This window comes from Watersipora subatra, chromosome 2, assembly GCF_963576615.1.
Source record: "Watersipora subatra chromosome 2, tzWatSuba1.1, whole genome shotgun sequence".
Classification (NCBI taxonomy): domain Eukaryota; kingdom Metazoa; phylum Bryozoa; class Gymnolaemata; order Cheilostomatida; family Watersiporidae; genus Watersipora; species Watersipora subatra.
The window spans coordinates 28,291,305-28,314,261 of record NC_088709.1 but is presented as its reverse complement, the minus strand read 5'-3'; the positions used below and the strand labels follow the sequence as shown (position 1 = coordinate 28,314,261).

General features: G+C 33.6%; 2 protein-coding genes and 1 long non-coding RNA gene across 5 annotated transcripts; 2 read left to right on the top strand and 1 right to left on the bottom strand.

Moving 5' to 3' along the window:
• Positions 1–3,850: 3,850 nt before the first annotated feature.
• On the bottom strand, positions 3,851–9,675 carry LOC137387758 (LYR motif-containing protein 4B-like). Of its 2 annotated transcripts, none has more exons than XM_068074262.1 (4): positions 9,590–9,675; positions 5,088–5,180; positions 4,276–4,396; positions 3,851–4,157 (listed from the first exon to the last, which is right to left on the bottom strand). In XM_068074262.1, exons 2-4 carry the CDS (start codon positions 5,165–5,167, stop codon positions 4,080–4,082), a joined length of 279 nt encoding a protein of 92 aa, XP_067930363.1. In that variant the 5' UTR covers positions 5,168–5,180; positions 9,590–9,675; the 3' UTR covers positions 3,851–4,079. The 2 variants fall into 2 exon arrangements, with proteins under 2 accessions (XP_067930363.1, XP_067930364.1); XM_068074263.1 differs by having other exon boundaries at positions 5,088–5,184; positions 9,590–9,630.
• A 317-nt stretch (positions 9,676–9,992) lies between these two features.
• LOC137388597 (uncharacterized) lies at positions 9,993–12,393 on the top strand. 2 transcript variants are annotated; one of them, XR_010977968.1, is made up of 3 exons: positions 9,993–10,068; positions 11,412–11,531; positions 12,169–12,393. It is a non-coding gene; the product is annotated as an uncharacterized lncRNA (long non-coding RNA). The 2 variants fall into 2 exon arrangements; XR_010977969.1 differs by having other exon boundaries at positions 10,013–10,080.
• A 1,599-nt stretch (positions 12,394–13,992) lies between these two features.
• LOC137387372 (uncharacterized) lies at positions 13,993–18,938 on the top strand. Its single transcript, XM_068073779.1, has 8 exons — positions 13,993–14,134; positions 14,377–14,430; positions 14,669–14,776; positions 15,041–15,117; positions 15,240–15,361; positions 15,652–15,756; positions 15,933–15,978; positions 17,968–18,938. The coding sequence occupies exons 6-8, from the start codon at positions 15,706–15,708 to the stop codon at positions 18,435–18,437; spliced, it is 567 nt and encodes a 188-aa protein (XP_067929880.1). The 5' UTR covers positions 13,993–14,134; positions 14,377–14,430; positions 14,669–14,776; positions 15,041–15,117; positions 15,240–15,361; positions 15,652–15,705; the 3' UTR covers positions 18,438–18,938.
• Positions 18,939–22,957: the final 4,019 nt, after the last annotated feature.

Here is a 22,957-nt window from a genome sequence, read left to right as displayed (position 1 = left end):
CTATCTAGAGACGACCTTTGATCTTGGTTTTATCACTGACGCGAAGATAAGGTTGAACCGAACCCGACTACGAGAGAAACGTTGCAATTTTAGCTTGGTATCCAAAACAATAACAAATAAAAACGTCAAGACCTCGTTATTAATCGTGGTACTACACTATTTATGTGCTTGAATGAAAGTTCAGTGTACATGTAATGAGATTTGTGTGTTTGAAAGCGCGCTTCCCTGGTGTGTGTCGCTTCGAGCCTCTATTAAGTCACCTCACACCGTTGTCTATCTAGAAATAATTGTTAGTGAATACTGTACAGTGGATACAATTAAAATTAGAAGTTAGCTATTCAACTATTTCTAATTTTGTTCCTAAAAGAGTTGTCTGTAGTACTGCACGCATAATTACGTACGTGGATGTATTACAATAAAGCAATTTGCCTGTTCATGAGCAGGTACATGTGTGTACAAATTATAGACCGTCTTGACAAACTGTGGTTTTTTGCGGAGTTGTCCCTCCGTTTAGCAAAACAACGGAGCGAGCAAAACAACTTGCTTCGCTCGCTCGACGGGGGACAACTCCGCAAAAACAATAGTTTGTCAAGACCATAGAGTTATCTTTCCCTAGAGTGATAACTGTGCATTCAACAACACCGGCGTTTCCGGTGCCAACAAGGAGCGTTTAGGCCACGCCCCTTTTTTGTGCTAGTCACTCGTAGTGATTGACGGAACAATAACATCAGCCATGAGAATGATCATGAATTTGCACAGTTAAGATAGTAATTATTGCTCATACTAAAAAGATGATGATTATAGTTTATTACTCTAATACATGCTTATTATTTAAAGCAATTCAATACTTACATGACTTGCAAAGACACTGAATAGACAGTATTAAGTAAGTGAGTTAATGCAATCAGTAGGTAGATACTCAGTTACTGCATCCCAATACATATATATATATATATATATATATATATATATATATATATATATATATATATATATATATATATATATATATATATATGTATTGGGATGCAGCATCTGAGTATCTACCTACTGATTGCATTAAATCACTTACTTAATACTGTCTATTCAGTGTCTTTGCAAGTCATGTAAGTATTGAATTGCTTTAAATAATAAGCATATATATATATATGCTTATATATAATATAAGCTATATATATATATATTACTGGTGTTTATAAATTATCAGTCGTGAGAGAACTGATCTTTCCTTCCCCTTCCCTCCCTCTACAATCAGCCTGTTGTGCTTTGTGATGTAGTGCTTTATCCTGATGTCAAGATATTTGCTGGCTACCATTCTCACAAGCTGGAGCCTATGTTCCAACTCCATCTCAACCAGCTCACATTGGTGTGTAAAAAGCCTGGCTGGTTGATCCTCCATCAGGCTTTTGAACACCAATGCTTCTAGCTTAGCGACTACACACTTTTGAGTCAAAAACATAGGGTCCAGGAATGTGAGAATGACCTGCTCACACCGCTGCAGAATGGTTGTTACTGGCTGTGAAGGAATTTCCAAGTTGGAAATTCCAAGACCGGTTGGAAATTCCAATAACTAATCTATTAGCTACTAGCATTCTACTACTAATGTCTCCGTGGTGATTTCGCCAAATGAGTGATCTTGTAAGACTTTGTTAAGACTTATAAACTGAACTTTATTGCTTTTAATTGGGAGAAGGGGTGTGAAGACCCCAAACTTGCATTTTCACTAATTTCCAGGCTCACTAATCTAGTATTGGTTTTGACTGCCAGTAATGTAGTGAGTGAGAGATCCTTTTCTGCATTGAAGCGAATCAAAACATCGACGAGGAGCACCATGGAGCAGGCTCGGCTAAATAATCTTCTAATATTTCACATATATAAAGATGTTGAAAGAGATACAGAATCAGTTATGAAATATTTGTGTCATCGACACATTGACAGAACTAGAGCTATTGCAATAAATAAGTAATAGCTCTTGTTCTGTCAATGTCCCTCACAGAAATCTGTAGTGTCATGAGTTTTATATTGGTCGTTGAATAAAGAAAACGTTTTGCCTACTATGAACTATAAACAATATATTTATATAGATTTTGATGCTTACAATTGATTGCTTTTATGCATACTTTGAGGATTGTTGATGCTTAAAAGGTCTAGTGCTTCGGGGGCCTGCCCCGAACCCCGTTGGGGGCGGCCACCCCCCAGGTGTTCATAACGAGTTGGCTAACATTTACAGTTCCACTTTGCAACCAGGGAATACAGTTTAATAGTTAGAATGGTAAATGTTGTATACAGTATGTTATAATATGTAAAAATAAAATTTTCTGTCCAAAGACTTCTTTATTACTCGGGCAACGCCGGGTAGTACAGCTCATGGTTGATAGCAGTCAATTAGCTTTCCATCACACTAATGTAATACAACCCCAGTATGACCATCTATCTTATCTATGAGTAACTGATTGCATTAACTCACTTACTTAACACTGTCTATTCAGTGTCTTTGCAAGTCATGTAAGTATTGAATTGCTTTAAATAATAAGCATATATTAGAGTAATAAGCTATAATCATCATCTCTTTAATATGAGCAATAATTACTATCTTAACTGTGCAAATTAATGATCATTCTCATGGCTGATGTTATTGTTCTGTCAATCACTACGAGTGACTAGCACAAAAAATGGGCATGGCCTAAACGCTCCTTGATGGCACCGGAAACACTAGGGTAGTTATCACTCTAGGGGGAGATAACTCTATGGTCAAGACAAGCTAGTACAAATACTGTACGTACATGTACGTAATGTACATGTATTGCGAAAACAACTGTCGAGACTTGCCAGAAATACCTACCGGTACAGCGACTATGGCTTTCCTAATCTACCACCGCAAAAATTAATGCATGCTGAGTTACCTCCTCCTACTGGCCCTACTAATAGAGAGAACAAATAGTTTACGTATATGCCCTATGCTGATAATTATAATTCTTCTGCAATACTTGAGCTAAAACTGTCTTTCCAAAAATCAGCGTCAAACATGCAGAAACCATGCAGCTTACTATTGCCATCATTCGTAATTTATTGTATGATTTTTACTGTTGAAATGATCGTAGTTTCTCACCTCTGCAGTATAATAGGCATTGAACTTAAAACCCCGGGGTTTTAAGTTCAATGATAATAGGTATCATATGGACTACGTGCCTCCGAGTTTTTATTCCGAGATAAAGCAACTCCAACTTTGACATGGCGTTAAGAACAGTGCCACTTGGGCACAGTCCCACTGCCCAATGGGAGCAATGATATACAGCCCCCCTGTACTGGGGCTGTATATCATTGATGGGAGTAAACAGTAAACAGGGGGAAATGCTTAACTGTAAACTCAGCTTGCTAACGCCAAGTCCTGCTGGTACAAACAAAAAACTGGGGCGACATCCACCACAGGTGTGATGATTCCAATAAACTTTCTGTTATCGCAAATGTGCCAACTGTCTGATTCTGTGTTTATACCAATGCAGTATATTTAATACATCTACCGGTGCACTCTGACGACTTGCTGTCGTTGTAAAGTGAGAGAGCTTAGAGTGTGTTGCTTGTATTGGGACAGTAAGATTAATCTCAGACAAAAATGCAAGGGCAGTCCAACTTGTAAGTTTGATTCTAAATTGAAAAACGAAATGATAAAATTTGTGGATATTAATTCATGTACGAAATTCATCATCGTGGTCTGGTCATAATTCGTATGCTGGTCTGTGGTTTTGCATTAGCTATCTGACAATATACATGTATGTGTTTTACTGCTACGACACTTACTTTCCACTAAAACACCACTAACAGTAAAAATCAGCAACAATAAACAATAATATAAGGCACAGAGTATTATATTATTAATATATAACACTATTATGCAATACAAAGCAAGAGTCAGTGAAGATTCAATCCTGAAACACAAGATCATTTGAAGAAAACAAATTCATGTAAATGAACTCACCAAATAGTAGGAACAAGATGAGGAACTATTCCATAATCGGGACATACAAGATAAACTAGTACAAGCAAGGTTGATATAACATATACAAAAAATATATATCTATTCATGTTTTTGGGTGGCTTCGAGTAGTGAATTCTTTGTTCATGACAGACTCGTGAGAGAAAGCATTTCCTAACATCGCCTACAAATAAACAAAGGAATTAAAAAAATGAAAAGTATTATCAGAAACTATTAGAATGGTGAAGGCCTGAAAGCACAAAAGTGACGCTTCTTGGGAACAAATGTGAAAAATAGATTACCTGTCGTTGCATCATGACCAGAGCTCTTTCAGCTTCACCTAGTAGTAGTTTGATTTTTTCAGGATCATTTTCTCCTTTATTTGCTCTAAATCCGTGTTTTGTACGTCTTATTGCATATTCTCTAAAACAAACGATAATAAAACTTAAACGATTTTTTGCAGCTGATAGCTGACTTGAAACCCTTGCTAAAGACTATGAATTAACTTATATGAATTCTTTTGTAGAACAAACTCGAAACTATTTATGGTGTCTTATTACTAAGTAAAAGATTATTCTCACAATATAACTTTTAAGTAAGATGTGGAGCCATATAATAAGAATGATACAATGAATAATATGAATGATACAATGAATAATAAGAATGATACAATGAATAATATGAATGATACAATGAATAATAGGAATGATACAATGAATAATAGGAATGATACAATGAATAATAGGAATGATACAATGAATAATATGAATGATACAATGAATAATAGGAATGATACAATGAATAATAGGAATGATACAATGAATAATATGAATGATACAATGAATAATAGGAATGATACAATGAATAATAGGAATGATACAATGAATAATATGAATGATACAATGAATAATATGAATGATACAATGAATAATAGGAATGATACAATGAATAATAGGAATGATACAATGAATAATAGGAATGATACAATGAATAATAGGAATGATACAATGAATAATAGGAATGATACAATGAATAATAGGAATGATACAATGAATAATAGGAAAGATACTTGAATAATTTGTCTAAAGTTTACCATTTATCGATGTAACGTTACCTAAAGTTGTAGTTGTGAAACTTGTCTCCTTCTCTCAGCAACTTGTGATACAATGAGAGGATTTGACTCCGGGCTGCCATCACAATTCTCTGTCTGGCTTACAAAAAACAAGATATTCTAACAATGATTAATATATGTGTATATATATGTATATATATATACATATATATACATATATGTATATACATATATATATATGCCATCATTGTCATCAAACGATTCTGATCTTATAGGCATTGTTAAAGGATAGCCTATATAGCTACTTATAAATATTTACATATATATTCTATAAATATTCATTATATTCTCATTCTTTTCTTGACCAGGTTGGGTGGTGAGAGCTGTATTTTAAAGATAGATCAGATTTTCTGCAGAGACACAATGTTACATACAGTAGGGGCTCCTACAATGCAAATAATCTGTTCCAGGAACGTTTACATTAAAAGGGTTTTGCGTGATACGAACAGTAAAATACATGTAAATTGCTTAATCTGTTCAATCATTTATGCTACATTATCAACTTGCTGTTTTGCCAGCATCTCTAGTTGTTATTAACATCACTAAGTGAAAGAAGGGTTAAAACTAGAGCTGCATAATGATTGCGTTAATTAAACAATTAATGTGATCAATACAAATACACATTTAACTGAGTTGAGCCAATTAATCTTCAAATAAAAATGCAACCGGTGAGATGATCATGATGTGGTTTCTTTGTATTGTTTAGTATATTGTAAAGGAATTTGCCAGCCTTTACTCAGGCACAATCTATATTACAATAAAGGTTGCATAAATTGTAAGAAGTAAGTATGGTTTTTCCTTCGTTTTATTCCCAACTAATTTCTATTAATCGTGGAGCTGCGACTACTCTGCTCTCCTTGTGAGAGCACGCTCTACCATACATATATTTTCCTCGGACCGTAAAATGAAACCGGGTAAAAAACCGTATAAGAATAAATGATTGATAGACTCGCTAACATGGTGGCTTAATCACGGCAAAACTAACAAAGTATTAGCGATAAGACACATAATATAGGCAGCCACAATATGGAAAATATATATTAGAGTAATTATATGCAAGTAAAACACATAATAAAGGCAAATCCAACATGCAAAATATATATAAAAGCAATTATATGCAAATATATAAAATCTAAGAAATAAATTCATGGCCCGGCGTCCGCCACAATATAATATTAAAATAGCAGGTTACTACCATTTAATTTACTAACAAATAAATATTATGACAAGCGACACTTTTATACCAATTAGATACAACCACAATTCTTTTGCACTCGTCTATGAAAACACTAAGTGACTCACTAACATAAAACTTGTTAATACAATACAAAGATGCAAGTGCCGTGTCGATCTAGTTGTAAACGGCCACGTTGTTAGTTGTATGAACATGTTTCTAGGTAATAGCTACAAAAGTGATTTCAGTATTATTTTATATTTTACAGCCTATTTTTTGTTTATACACGTATTTTTCAAAAAAATCCCAATCATATTTCAGCTTCAGAATGGTAGTATTATAAGATTGACACTTTATTGGAACATGAAAGCAGAAAAACGTCCTCTGTACTAAGTAGCGCATTTTCAAGTGTTGTTGGAAGCATAACAAGAAAGTGAAGTGCAAAATATGCCAGAAAAAATTTGCCTACCACCACAACACATCTGTTCATCATTAAGATATCATTTAACTAATTCTCAGCCTGCCGCTCAGAAATCATCACCAGCTGTCGCAGACAATAACTACTACTACTGACTACTGTCCCTCGTAAGTGGCTATCCTCTAAAGCTGGCTATATTGCATGTAGGACGAGGGCATCTTTTCATTCGGATAATGTAGATAAACTGTGCTGCCTCGGCTTTTGACTGGCTTAATTCTAGACATTCATAGACTATTTGTGTCATGATCACAGAAACCATGGTTAAGTCGGGATTATAAAATTTAGAGTTATCTAGACTAGCAGACGGAGAAAATTCTCAGTTATTTTGCAAAATTTTTTTTTGATTCTAGCTTAATTACAGCAGATTTTATGGTCAAAAAACTGAATGCACGTTTACCATTAGTGCGAAAACATAGTTCCGAGAATACCGGTGTTAAAGTTTAAGAAACGAAAACCAATGCACAATTTTGTTTACATTTCAAAACGTCATAGCAACCAATATTAAGAAGTTGTGATATTTATCTAGATTTCTGTATTTTTATCAAAAAACTATGCTGAATTTAAAAATTTAAACAGATTTTAGCTGGTTGTCATAGAAATAGCTGCATATTTATTAGAAAATGTATTACTTAATTTTGCAGATTTTAAAAACGGCTTGGCAGTATCGCGATATTGGGCACAGCCAAATCATCAACAAAATCTTTAGAAAAATAACAACAGTAACATATTGCACACCATCAGTCAATATATACTTCGATCTTGTAAACTCGAATAATTATTCTTATAATTAAATCTGATAATATTCTTATAAAATCGAATAATTATTCTTACAATTAAATATTGTAATAATCTTGTAAGAATCGTTAGGAAAATAGCATCGTAATTCCTTTTGCTTTCACTGCTTTTGACATCAGTTGGAATACCAAAGTACTCATATAAGCATCCAAAATGTCAGTTATCTTTAAAATCGGCAAAAAAGAAACGATTATATTTATCGGACACCATTTTTCAGTACTTCCTGTTTAGCATAGCAACGGTTTTAAGGGGGTTTTTCTGAGGGTTAAAGACTTCTATTGGCTAAAATGACTTCAGATTCAGAAATATCACTCTTTGATTGGTCCAGATGCACGTGTGTCAAAAATAGTTACCAATATTACAAATTCAGCTAGTGCAACTTTAAAGTCGAATAACTCAACTTCGTGATTTGCGACTTAACCATGGTTTCTGTGACCGCGACCCATTTTCATACTCATAATAATTATTACATTGTAACATATTATGTACATTGTACATAATACAATGTACATAATATTATTATGTACATAGACAATTATTGTTAACAGGATTACATATTATGTACATTGTACATAATATGTAATCCTGTTAACAATAATTGTCTCAAATATAATTGATTTATATATAGTTGCATTATTTGTTTTTGAATATGCAGGTTTTTGCTATATTAATTGTAAGATTGATCGAAGATTAACTGGTTTAGACCAGTTATTAATTGCGATTAATTTTTATAATCGTTGGGCAGCTCTAGTTGAAACAATTTTTTTCTGGTGCACTGTGATGTTGGTGTAATATGAGATGCTGGTGCAAACTGAAATGCTGGCGCAATCTGAGACATTGCCAGTCTAGTTGCTTATTGAAGATAATGTTTGCTGGTGCAACTTAGAAGATTGCCAACCTAGTAACTTTTTGATAATGATGCTTGCTGGTGCGCTGTGAATGCTGTTGCAATGCAGACAATTTTTAGAAGGTTGATGCTTGTAGAAAGATCTAGTGAAGGTTCTAGGCAGCACCTTCACCGGATATTTTAAGATTTATCATCATCTTCAATAAGCAACTAGGCTGTCAATTTCCTAAATTGCACCAGCATCACAGTGCACCAGCAGGACAAAATTTGTATTTTCCTGGTCATTTTTACTTATCAGGACCCAAAGGAAGTGGTATATTTATTTCAAAAAGCAGCAGCAAGTTTGGAGTTGCAATCTTGCCAAACAGCGTGTAAGGGATAAGACAACCTCTCTTAGCCTGCTAACAAAAATCCACTTCACAACTTATGCCTTTTTCTTCCAATGTGTTTCCATCCTTTTTTAGTCAAATATAAATTCTTGGATCATCAAATTGCCGTCCACCCTTATATACAGTATTGAAACCTGATAAAAAGCATTTAGCACATTTTACAATACTTTGTTAACGTCATGTCAGTTTTACCTTGCCTACAACTTTATTAAGTCCGGTGTTGTGCACAAGAATGAATATAATCATACATGCAGAAGTGTTCATATCCTAGAGACCAGGCCTTCACAAGTTCAATAGGGTAAAAAGGTTGGCTAGCTATATAAAAGTTACAATGAAAACAGGTCATACCCTCAACACGTGATTACATAATGGCTACTCCTAATATACACATAATGATTATGCACACATAAAGGAGTAATTAAGGAAATATATAGTTTATTGTTTGTACCAGTCCACATCATTTGTAAACTGCCATACTTTACAAAAAGTTTTAGCAAAAAAATTATAAGTAAATTTGAATTCTATACAAACCCTGTCCAATATGGACATTATATGGTTAATCTAGACAGACACTATAAACTGCATCTATGAGAACTTTTAGGGTTTAATCAAGTAATAAGGTTTCAACAAGTCGTATACCTTTCTTTATAATGAGTCTCTCAATTAACCCATCTTATTGATCATGCCTAAAATCGTCAACTACTTCTACGTGTTTACGCTGATCAACTTATTTTGTTTTACTATTACAGACCGACACATGATGCTTGATAAAAAAAACAATGTGAAATAAAATTTTCTTACACTTGAACAGTCTTATGCACTAAAATTATCAAAAACTTCGATTTTTAGAATCCAGTAACTCTTTGTAAGTGGCTACAAAGCTAGCTTATGTAAAAACGACCTTCAATGCACGCGAGGTCAAACAGTTTGCGATCCAAATTGCTGTTAGCTTACAAAAACATAAAACTACCACATTATTTTACAATAATGTAGCAGGTGTGATTAGCACTCTGCATAGCCGTTAAAAACGCTACGTGTTGAAGAACGGCGCGCTTGAATTTACATGTTCGCCCATCGATACTAGGATGGCATTGTCTACATCTATTACATAACAGAACTTTAGTTCTGATGCTAGCAAGTGGTTACAGAGATTACGCCTACAAGAGGATTCGGCTACAAGAGGTTTCGCCTACACTTCCTGGAGGTTACGTCTACACTTCCTGGAGATTACGTCTCCAGTTATGGAAATGGTGCATACCATTGATTGTTGAAGAAAAAATGTAAGAAAAATGGTAAAAAGTAATGCAATAATAGTGTTTTCACTTAACATTGATTGAAAAAAACATACTATTGATTAAAGTCATCTATCAATCAGAACGAAAATCGTGGAAGTGTAAAATAAAAACAATTTAATATCTCCTTTCCTTTCTTGGCTTTCTTTATGATTACTACCACTGCTACTATTACTACTGGTGGCTGTTCGGAGCCACAAGAACGCTAAGATGTGTGCTTAAAATCTCAAAGCTTTGGTAGATGCTTTGAGTCTGATAAAATCATCACCACCTTAGGGTGGTAGTACCATTCGTTGTACTACGAATTAGTATTTATTGATAGTTTGTAATTAATTAATAGTCTGCAACTAACGGTGAACTAGTATTAATAATTTGATATATTGGGCATTGGTCTGTCTGCTTATAGTAATTTAATAGTCAAACGAGTGTGGGTAAATGAATGTGACAAAATAATATGATTATTTGCGAATAAATAACAAAAAAATAAATAGTTGTTTTATAACTAAATTGTTCCATTCTTCTGGTCACTTTTAATGTTTTACGCATTGCTTTGTTTTAGCTTGCTTTGTAAAACATTGTTTTAGCAATGTCTTATGCATCGCTAATATATACAGAGTAGTAGTAATATTATATCTTTGGTATATTATACCATATACATAATATATATTACATATAATTATGTAGTGGTTTTATTATTTTGTGTTGCAAGCAAGGTTGATTGATCGAAAGGTTGAATCATGAGTTAAAACTGTTTGTCTTGGGATGGCTAATTGTGATAAGTAACATTACATTAAAAATTTCATCCTCTGAGCAGTACAATTAGTCTAAAACTGTAAATTATGAAACGCCAATACCGTGTAGCAGGCTGTACGCTACCACTTTCCATGTATGTAGCTTTGTACGCAACATCTAAATTACAAGTCCCAAGTGGCGAATGGGACCAATGTCAATAATGGTATATTGATATTGGTCCTGATCAATAAGTCAATATCACCACCCAGAATTTTACTAAAAACATTATGACAAAGTTTAACTCATCTGTCTTTCAAGGTTTCAAAATAATTAATTTCTCATAGTTGAAGAAAACTAACTCTGCTTTTTTGTCTATACAAAAATCTCAGTGCAGCGTTTTGAGTTCACTTTAGTAAAGTAATATCCTTTGTAAGGTAAAGGTCCCAAACCATGCAGCCATACTCAGGACCAGGTCTAACTCGTGAAGTATCAGCTATCTTTCTTGTCTTTTGGTCTGCATCTTTCAGAACCATTGTAAGCATGCCGATTAATTGCTCTTCCTCGGATTCAATTTTAAAAATATGTTGATTAAATTTCAGATCATTCTGCAACTCTACCGCAAAACAAGGATTAGAAGTCACACTTTGAAGATGGTGATCATACAAGATGAGAAAGTTATTTGTATCCATCGGCAAAGACGACTTGCCAATAGAGAGATGGTAATACTTTTGTGGATTAAATTTCATGTGCCAAATTTTGGCTCAAGATTCAAGAGAGCATAAATCTTGTTGCAGCATGGTAGCTTTGTCTTGTGTAGCTGTTGAGGCTTTGTGTTATCAGCTAAGTTGTCAGTTTATCTTCGGCCACTTTTTTGGCACTCACATGGAGTCCCTTAATACCTCGTCTCTTAGCCTACCAAGCATCATTTTATGCAATATGTAGCAGGCACAAAAATAGCTCTAGACTCTCTCAACAAGCGGTTTGGGAGTTGTCTGTTAGAGTTTTGCTGTTGTTGAACACACGACTCCTTTCTTAAAGCTAGTCTAAACAGGCTAAACTAGCTCATACAATGATTAGCAGGGCTTTTGGCTCACAAAAATGAAGCAAAAGTTTAATCATTATATTACTGTTTGAACATTTTAGAATATTTTACCTATAACCTAGCTTAAGTTGATTTGTTCTGTATCTTGCACAAATCTTGCAAAATCTTGCATTTGTTCTCTGTGCAAATTTTCTTATCCGCTCACTGTTGGGTTTCTGATGTATCGAGGTAGAGAAAGTAAATTGCATTATCATACTTTCTAATATTCTCAAAAAACATATTGCTTTTTCATGACCTTCTACGCTACTTTGTAGAACATTGAAAGTCGATTGAGAAAGAATGATGACAGTCAGAAGATAGGGTGATATGACGATACATACGTTATTGAACAAATACTAGTACAAGTACAGATACTACCATTTTAAGATGTATCACTGACATGATGGTGCTTATATGTGATGAATGAGAAAATGGAGCAAACAAATCTGTAACTGGATGTTTGTATTTTTTTGCAGAATAAATCCTAAACTTATAATCTATCTATTGATTCAATTGATGAAATAGGAAAACTTCAGCAAGTAAAAATACTGCAAGAATGTGTACTTAACATATGAACTGTTGTGTGTACAAAAGTAGCCCAATTCCTCCAAATTATACAAAAGTGAGTAATTTTGTATAAGTCTAAATGATATTCACTTCGAAATAGTCTTTTAATGTATGCTTATTATATAGCAAAGCTAAAGAGAAGGAGCAGTTATAGTAGCCATGCAAGGAGATTGAGAAATGGGTTTTTACTTCATTTCAAAGATATTTATTACAGCATTACAATGTGGTTGAAGCTATGGCCACTTTAGCATAATTTTATCAAACGTGCTTAATTGTTTTGTGGTACTTTTGTTAATTTAGAGTTGGCTCCTTTATATGTCATATTTTTTCTTGCTAAAACAATATTGTTTAGTAAATAATTTCTTTTTTATCAAAGTGAAATAACAGGTTATATGCAGAAAAATCAAATTTTATGAGAGCCTTCTTTTGCTCATTTATGATGGATGACACTATTGTAAATCATATAACTTGTATTTGTAATTTACTCTGTATATATGCATATGTACCCAAGGGTGATCTCAACCGGCTGTGAGGGAGGCTCCATGTAAAAGTGAAACATAATGGTATGCAATAGGAGATAAAAAACAACTCCAAAGTTATGAAATGATATATTGACCTACAACCATTGATCACTTTTAGTGATGGGCTGCTGATAACATAGAAATACTCAGTTATTGACATGTGTCTGTATGTATAAGAGTAACAACTTCAAAAATACATACGCTTGTTTTTTGCTTAATAATTCAATAAAAATGTGGTTTTAACTTCAATAACACGGTGTGTTGCAAATAAACGACTGTTAAATCACCATGGTTCCCAATAATCAACTCGAATTAAATTTATATATTTGCAAGGATTTGATATATTGATGATTATAGGATTTGATATAAAAAATAATTTACATAATAAAATACATCAACACACGTTCATAACATGCATTCATCGTGCCATTCGTAATTTTCTGCATCACAATTCACAGAGTTAAAGTAGGGGCAATATCCTAGATCGTAGGCATAGTCTATCAGCTTGTAGACGTAATCTCCTGTAGGCAAAATCACTTGTAGACGTAATCTCCTGTAGGCAAAATCACTTGTAGGCGTAATCTCTGGCACCCCTAGCAAGGAGCGACTCCAGTTTGTGCTTTAATTTTCTAGCTAATCTCCAATATCGCACAGCTCCAAGCTCTTCTATATATCTACAACAGAAAAGTGTTGCACAGCTTGAGCTAAGGCTACACGAAGGCAGTTCGATTCGTACCTGGCTGCTCGGGGACAGCCCTATGTTCCGCAGGCCCTATGTTCCGCGGTCAGATATAAAAAAGATAACGATTTGTGAGTTTCTAGACCGCAGTTCCTAACTCGGTTTGAAAACTGTGTAGCTGTGTTGGCGATTATATGTAATCAGTAGTACCATGGACGTAAGAAAATAGTTTTGTATAGTTTTTAAAAGAAACCTTTGACATCAGTGTTAAACGTCCTGCTCTAGCGGGCAATATTTGTTTCTTTTTTGCATTTTTAATGCGAGCGGCATCGTGGGCCAGCATCGTGCTGCACGCTTGCAGTCAAAACTCTTCTTCTTGTAAATTAAGAATGATTACTGGCATTAAAGAATGGTTTTTGGTGTTTTGCTGGTGCTGGAAATGTCTAGATTTATTCTAGATACTAGAAATATAAGGTATACATATAAAAGAGTGATAAAAACATAATACATTGAAAAAATACCAAAAAGGTTTACTGTTCTTAATAAAATGTTACGCTGCTAAAAATAGATCCTAGACAGATGTTTTATAAGCAACTATGTTCTTGATGACAGTTTGTGTGGCAACAGTGTCTTCTAGTGCAGTCTGTTAAATTTCTAATTGTAATTTTCCTTCGAAATATTGGATCAAGTTTTAGATTTTATTTTAATTATTTTAGGTGGTAGATGTTGGCATAGAACTGGCGATTTCCAAGTCGAAATCAACAATCAAGGTATGTCTTTCTGAGGTTGTGATCTAAAGTTGATGTGACGTGATGCTGTCAAAGTATCTCTATTTCATTTAATCAGCGGTAAAAGTTCATCATGGGATTAATTTTATCATAATTTTTGCTACATCAACAAAATATATATTTTATAAACTTATTATGCAACGCTTAACGGAGCAGAAAAGATTTTGCCATATTGTATTATTCGTTAACTTTTTTATCTTTATCAAATGTTTATTTTCAGTTTCATGCTCTACTGATCCATGATAGTCTCACTAACGCATTAGACCAGCCTGCTGACATTATTATAGTACCAAGACATGATTCTGAGCGAAGTCATTACTCCCTAATGGTTAGTATTCTTATGCTGCACTTTTATACTAAAAGACTATGTCAAGATATTAATTTTGAGAACAATTAGCGTTGCATGGCTGTGCATAGTTATTATAATTGTTTTAAAAATTTAAAACAGCACATCTTTTATATAGCATGTAACTTGAATAAGGTAACTGTTTTGTAGACACGGAAATACTTGCTCTGCGTGTATCTATAACATGCAACTTGCATTAGCTTGCATAGCTTTATATACAAGTTGTATACGGTACTCTGTTTGCAGCTGGTAGATAGGAAACTTTGAAAAATTCATTCAATGGACTCTCTTTCTTACAAAGGACAACAGACCATTGAAAAAAGGTGAGCATGAAATTCTTCACTAGGTTTGTCGGTAAATCTTACAAAAAGCAACAGTTATTGCCTTTGCATTCTAGCATAAATGGTTTAATCCAAAAGCTCACTGTTAGCAACAATATTTACAGGAAGCTTGTTTCTGTTGATGAGAGGTTTGCTGATTATGCTGTGACGGCTATGCAACAGAAAGATTGTGTAAGCTGTGGACTGTATGTTACCAAGGTGAAGCTGTGGACTGTATGTTATCAAGGTGAGTGACACTCTCATTCGTAGAGGTCTCAAGACTTCAACAATTATCAGTAGGAAACGTCTGGTTGGATTATTTATCTACACATTAACTATTACTAAGGAACCTAGTCCTATTCTGTCAATTTTCACTGTTAACCACAATGTTTTTTCACCAAAATTAGTGTGATTCCTTGTAGGGGGTTATGCAATAATCTTGAACTTTCTAGATATTCGGCACATTTTTGTTGTTGTAAACTTACTAAAGAATAATTCTAAGAATCTCCATTTTTATAATGTTATTAATATTTTCAGCATGCGCAACGATATGTTGAATTGTTTGAGCTAGAAAATAGAAAAGATGGTGATATGTCTTTAAATCCTTCCACATACCGTAAAGAATTATTGGCAAGTATAAAGGTATGTGAAACAATAACTATTCCCAGCAGATTTAGCACATCTGTATATCTTGTATGTAAATAGATGTTAAGATACTTCCTCACTTATTTGGTTTAATTTTCTCAACCTGAACTAACAACTTTTTAACATTTTTGCATTGAATTTCGTTTTTAACCAGTTGTCTTTATTTATGTTAGGAAGATGGTCGAGCATTGGCGGATATCAAGCTCTCTATTGAAGCAGGTAGGTTGAAGATGTAAGTCACATACAGGTTAACAAGTTTTATATTTGTATCATAATAATACATAAAAATTATTTTACTGTGTTCACCAATCTAGAGCATGAGAATACTATTCTGATATCTTTAAATAGTATAGTGTTGGTATCTATGGACATTACCTGCTTTATATATATCTAATGCATGTTCTTAACCCTTTGGCTACGGCGCGCTTACGGCCGGGAAAATACCACCGTACGGAGGCAATTACTAGGGCGATTTGAGCCTTCGGCATGACTGCATAAAAACTGCAGTAACTTACATCACTATTCTGATAGTTACATAAATTAATATGCATAGGAAAGCTGAGAAATTTCTCTACAAGCTGATATTTTTCTATGCAGATAGCTTGCAAATGCTTTCCAGCAAAAGTCTCAATTTGTTGAAGCTATTAATTTTTTTTATACACCATTTTCAATTGTATTTTCCTAATTGATAAAGGTAATTGGCAATGTTGTATAAATAATACATGCACGGATTCATAGGTTCTCAACAATTTGCAAAAAAAATTGGTCGTCAAAGAGCATTGAAAGTGGAGTTATGAGCTCCGATGCATTGCGGGAGCACCACTCGAAATTCTCAGTGCGTGACCCAAAAGACCAGCGAAAAATGGAGGCCTGACAATGTCGCCTAAACTTCGCTATAACGTACATGCAAATTGGAATAGAGCTATAAATGAATATGCATTTGAAAGCTTAGAAATTTCTCAACAGGCAGCCATTTATTCCCTGTAGATCGTCCCTGCAAAGTTATTCGTCTGTGAATATTTCTATCAACATTGTGATGTGTCAATGTTGCCACCTTTCTATCATAAAACATCGATAACAAATACATTTTTGGAAGCAATAACTCTGTGAAAATGGTTTATGATAAGCATCTGCACGGTGTCATATGTTTGCAAGAGTTTGCAAAGAAACTGGTTGTCCAAGTCATCCTTTCCAAGCCAGCAAGCTTTCATCTATAGATATGAATTTACCAGGCAGTGAAACAGAATATAACCGGTCGCATATCATGGCAAAAAGATCTTCTAACTTGAAAAATCTATTGCTAGCAGGCTGTTCAAAATTGTCAGCAAAATGCACAGTAGAAAGTAAACTTGCTTCTATTTTTCTTTCTATTTTTAATTTTATTAAAAATCAGCGTAGATAATAAAGGATTGTGGACCAGTAAGACAACAGAGTAGGCTTTTTAAAAATACTTATATGCAAAACTAAATAAATAACTCGCCAAATATCTTTACCATCAACAGGCTCCGAAGCATCGCAATGTTTTTGGAGGCCATGTTTATTCGTTTCGTTAAATATAACATTTATAATGGCCGATGTTATAAAAAGCTTTAAATATTAAAAATACTTACCTGTTTAAAAATTCGAACTTACTCCTGCCAAGCTGTCAGCAAAATGTAATTTTTTTGTTTTAAGTCAGCTCCTCTTTGAAATCCGTAAATACTCCCGGTTTCATCGCCGGCCGTTTCACTCTCACTTTTGCAATCCAATTCACCCTGTTGATCTTATTTTTCACTTTCATCGTCTACCCCACATTATTCCAACCTGATATCCTTTTCTTCATTTCCAAACCAGTCGATGTCTTTCTCTAAACAAACTTTTTTAGCAGAGCTTGAACAACCGCGTGTGTTCATGATGAATAGATTTCCATAAAAGAACACATCTTTGCAAAGTGTATTGCTTGCACATGCGTATTAGGTATTATTTATAACCTCAAAACAGTATTACAAAGCCGACGGAAATTGATCAAATTACTCATTTTAATGCTGTTTTTTTAATAAATAATATATTTTAAAAAAGGTCTATCGAAGGCCGAATTATTTCGAGATCCGTACGCTGAGACAATGCTCGTATTCCGGGCTTTTATGGATTTTGGAAGCAAAGGGTTAACTAGATCAAAACTTTGTGGAGTAGTCTGTAATGTTTTCTATTTATTTATTTGTGTAATAGCCAAGGAAGAATCCACCAGAGTTGGAGCAGTGAAGTGTTTCACGACAACAGAAGATCATGAAGCTACCAACTGGAATGGCAAGGAGCTTACAGAAAACCCTGTGGAATTTCCTGCTGTCTCACTAGATGCTCAGCTTATGTATTATAAAATCAAGTACCTGAAGCGCTATAAAACACACCATACTAGTTATGGTGTATTTAATGTAGTTCCAGCCGAAGATTACGAACATTGTCGACAGGAGCATATATCTGGAACATATTATGGTATTCAGATGGTAAATGAGACCATTTTATATTATCTTAAAGAGAGTAGCTCTGACTATCCGGTCATTAGTCGGCAACTTATTAGACTGAGTCCAGCTGTACTAGAAGCTTACGAGTCATGGTGTAAGAAGTTGACTCCAAAAGATGACGATAGTAGGCCATCTCCAGCATATTATGGTATGGAAAAATCCATTACGCATAGCTAAACATATGCTTTCCTGTTATGCTTTCCAATGTACACATGTATGCGGATAACTGGCATATCTTCAATATGTTTTAAAACAAAATTTTATTGTTTGTTCACACTGGAGTATTATAGTGTATTACCTTTTATTTGATGCCCTGATCCAGTAGTAACTACTGTTTTATTAACTTTTATGTTGCATACATTTATATAGTTTAGCCATCCTGTATTTCTAGTCAGTTTGTTTGCATTAGTGGAATATGCATCAAGGCAGTGTGTACTCAGCTGTACTCAGTGTATACTTTTTCTTTACACAATTTTGCAACTTGGTGTATTCAACTTTTTCAATGGTTTTTCTATTTGGTACATATTATATTTCGTTGAGAAATGCTATGTAAATCTAAATAGTATATAACTTTTACATACAACATACAATGATAATACCTTCTCATAACTCTAAGCTTTAGTTTGTATAAAGTCATAAAACTTTTATGTAGCCAGTCTAATACTTGCTCTTCAAGTCCATGAAGTTGAAATAAGATAACTGTTTTGTAGCCAGGCTAATAATTGCTGAAAAGTTAGGTTTTAACATGTATTTAATAGAAATATAACTGTTTTGTAGCTAGGCTAATATTTGCTGAAAAGTCAGGTTCTAACATGTATTTAATAGAAATATAACTGTTTTGTAGCTAGGCTAATATTTGCTGAAAAGTCAGGTTCTAACATGTATTTAATAAAAATATAACTGTTTTGTAGCTAGGCTAATATTTGCTGAGAAGTCAGGTTCCAATATGTATTTAATAGAAATATAACTGTTTTGTAGCTGGGCTAATGTTTGCTGAAAAGTCAGGTTCTAACATGTATTTAATAGAAATATAACTGTTTTGTAGCCAGGCTAATATTTGCTGAAAAGTTAGGTTTTAACATGTATTTAATAGAAATATAACTGTTTTGTAGCTAGGCTAATATTTGCTGAAAAGTCAGGTTCTAACATGTATTTAATAAAAATATAACTGTTTTGTAGCTAGGCTAATATTTGCTGAGAAGTCAGGTTCCAATATGTATTTAATAGAAATATAACTGTTTTGTAGCTGGGCTAATATTTGCTGAAAAGTCAGGTTCTAACGTGTATTAAATAGAAATATAACTGTTTTGTAGCCAGGCTAATATTTGCTGAGAAGTCAGGTTCCAATATGTATTTAATAGAAATATAACTGTTTTGTAGCTGGGCTAATATTTGCTGAAAAGTCAGGTTCCAATATGTATTTAATAGAAATATAACTGTTTTGTAGCTAGGCTAATATTTGCTGAGAAGTCAGGTTCCAATATGTATTTAATAGAAATATAACTGTTTTGTAGCTGGGCTAATATTTGCTGAAAAGTCAGGTTCTAACATGTATTTAATAGAAATATAACTGTTTTGTAGCTAGGCTAATATTTGCTGAGAAGTCAGGTTCCAATATGTATTTAATAGAAATATAACTGTTTTGTAGCTGGGCTAATGTTTGCTGAAAAGTCAGGTTCTAACATGTATTTAATAGAAATATAACTGTTTTGTAGCCAGGCTAATATTTGCTGAAAAGTTAGGTTTTAACATGTATTTAATAGAAATATAACTGTTTTGTAGCTAGGCTAATATTTGCTGAAAAGTCAGGTTCTAACATGTATTTAATAAAAATATAACTGTTTTGTAGCTAGGCTAATATTTGCTGAGAAGTCAGGTTCCAATATGTATTTAATAGAAATATAACTGTTTTGTAGCTAGGCTAATAATTGCTGAAAAGTCAGGTTCTAACATGTATTTAATAGAAATATAACTGTTTTGTAGCTAGGCTAATATTTGCTGAAAAGTTAGGTTTTAACATGTATTAAATAGAAATAAAACTGTTTTGTAGCTAGGCTAATAATTGCTGAAAAGTCAGGTTCTAACATGTATTTAATAGAAATATAACTGTTTTGTAGCTAGGCTAATATTTGCTGAAAAGTCAGGTTCTAACGTGTATTAAATAGAAATATAACTGTTTTGTAGCCAGGCTAATATTTGCTGAAAAGTTAGGTTTTAACATGTATTTAATAGAAATATAACTGTTTTGTAGCTAGGCTAATATTTGCTGAAAAGTCAGGTTCTAACATGTATTTAATAAAAATATAACTGTTTTGTAGCTAGGCTAATATTTGCTGAAAAGTCAGGTTCCAATATGTATTTAATAGAAATATAACTGTTTTGTAGCCAGGCTAATAATTGCTGAAAAGTCAGGTTCTAACGTGTATTAAATAGAAATATAACTGTTTTGTAGCTAGGCTAATAATTGCTGAAAAGTCAGGTTCTAATTTGTATTGTAATTAGAAGAAAAAGTATAGTTGTTTTATGGGCAAGCCAAAACTTGCTGTAGTCATATAAAATAACTGCTTTGCAATGTAGTACATATGTAATAGTTTGTAATAATAATAGCATCAATGTACAAGCCCTATTCAAGAGTATACTAAAAACCATTTACAACAACAGCCTACTACAACTACGCAGTACAACTAGCATTAGCAGTTTTGTAGTTCCGTAGAAACGACCTTGTCAACGTTCAGTTATATTTGGAGGCGCCAAAATTTATTTTTGTGTACATTCCGCAACCGATTTAGGAATTGCGGCTAGAAACTCACAAATCGTTATCTTTTTTATATCTGACCATGTTCCGCAAGGCCCTATGTTCCGCAAATCGCTACGGCTCAATCAGTAAATTTATTGCTGTCTAGACGTTGCGGACATAAAAGTGACTGATGATTCGTCAAAGCACATTAGCTGTGCCGATGTTTCTCACGCAAGAATACAATAAACAAGTTTATGTAGGAATGCGTTCTGTATAAGTTGTCCAAGCGATTGTATAATAATTAAATAAAAAAACTAAAGCCTGTTTTTCTGATTATTTGATTTTGTCAATATAATCAAAAAACGTATATTAATTGCTGATTGTTAATGAAATCATAAAAGCATATCTTCCTCACTGAATAATAACATCTATAAAATCATGGAGGCCTATGCTCCTATATATATATATTCGAATCTGTCCATTACGCCCGAGGGCATTATATGAACATAAAATTTGAGATAAAATGATTGATAAGAACACTAAAACCTAATTTGTTGCAACACTAAGATCGTGTTAAAAACTGAGGGAGTCATCAACGCCCTGACCCACAACATTCGGTGCCATTCTATTATAAAAATAATAATGAATTATTAATTCTATTATAGAAATAATAATGGCACATTCGGTGCCATTATTATTCCTCACTCAATATTGCGCAGTATACTCGCAAGGGTTGATGTTCATGTTCATCACAAAATATTTTGCAATGCACTCAGTAAGGTATATGTTTCTCACTCAATAATATTACAAATATAAATCTATATTTGTAATTATTTTATTTAATGTAATGTGATTAAATTTATAATTACAATATATTCTGTATTGTCTTGTATATAAACACTGCATATAAATCTTGCCGTGGAGCAATTTCTGTTTGCTGCCAGTATGATTTTATTTTGCTACTTGTAATTACCCTCTCTACATAACCGTTTCGTTATTTACATCTGACAATCTCACCTACAGATGGGGAGTTTCCTTCTCATGAAATATAATTGAAGTTATTTATTTTTGCCTGCAAATAGAAGGGCAAATAATATTATATTTTATATTAATATTATTTCAATAAAGATTAACTAACTACAAATATAATCATGAGGACCTATATTTCTCACTCGATAATAATATAAATATAATGATTGAAGCCTAAGTTTCTCACACAGTAATAGTATAAAAATCATCATGAGGACCATGTTTCTCACTCAATTATTTTATAAAACTAACCATGATGGCCTATATTTCCATTTCATATTGCGCAATATAGTCAAAGGGCCTCACTCGATAATGTACGAATACACTTGCTTGGGCCTATGTTCCTCACTTCGTATTGCGCAATATAATCAAGGGGCCTATGTTCCTGACTTCATAACAAGGATATTATACTAGCTTCAGTCTATGTTCCTCACTCGAGATTGCGCAATATAATCAAAGGGCCTATGTTCCTGACTTCATAACAAGGATATTATACTAGCTTCAGTCTATGTTCCTCACTCGAAATTGCGCAATATACTCAAAGGGCCTATGTTCCTCACATCATAACGAGCATATTTTACTTGCTTGGGTCTATGTTCCTCACTTGAGATTGCGCAATATACTCAAAGGGCCTATGTTCCTCACATCATAACGAGCATATTTTACTTGCTTGGGTCTATGTTTCTCACTTGAGATTGCGCAATATACTCAAAGGGCCTATGTTCCTCACATCATAACGAGCATATTTTACTTGCTTGGGTCTATGTTCCTCACTCAATATTGCGCAATATACTCAAAGGGCCTATGTTCCTCACATCATAAAGAGCATATTTTACTTGCTTGGGTCTATGTTTCTCACTCGATATTGCGCAATATACTCAAAGGGCCTATATTCCTCACTTCATAACGAGCATATTATACTCGCTTATAT

Coding starts and splice junctions, on each gene's coding strand:
- LOC137387372 (XM_068073779.1), top strand. CDS start 15,706: ATGTCTTTAAATCCTTCCACATACCGTAAAGAATTATTGGCAAGTATA. Junction 15,757..15,932: donor AATTATTGGCAAGTATAAAG/GTATGTGAAACA, acceptor TATTTATGTTAG/GAAGATGGTCGAGCATTGGC. Junction 15,979..17,967: donor CAAGCTCTCTATTGAAGCAG/GTAGGTTGAAGA, acceptor TTTGTGTAATAG/CCAAGGAAGAATCCACCAGA.
- LOC137387758 (XM_068074262.1), bottom strand. CDS start 5,167: ATGGCAGCCCGGAGTCAAATCCTCTCATTGTATCACAAGTTGCTGAGA. Junction 4,397..5,087: donor TTTCACAACTACAACTTTAG/GTAACGTTACAT, acceptor CGTTTGTTTTAG/AGAATATGCAATAAGACGTA. Junction 4,158..4,275: donor TGGTCATGATGCAACGACAG/GTAATCTATTTT, acceptor GTTTATTTGTAG/GCGATGTTAGGAAATGCTTT.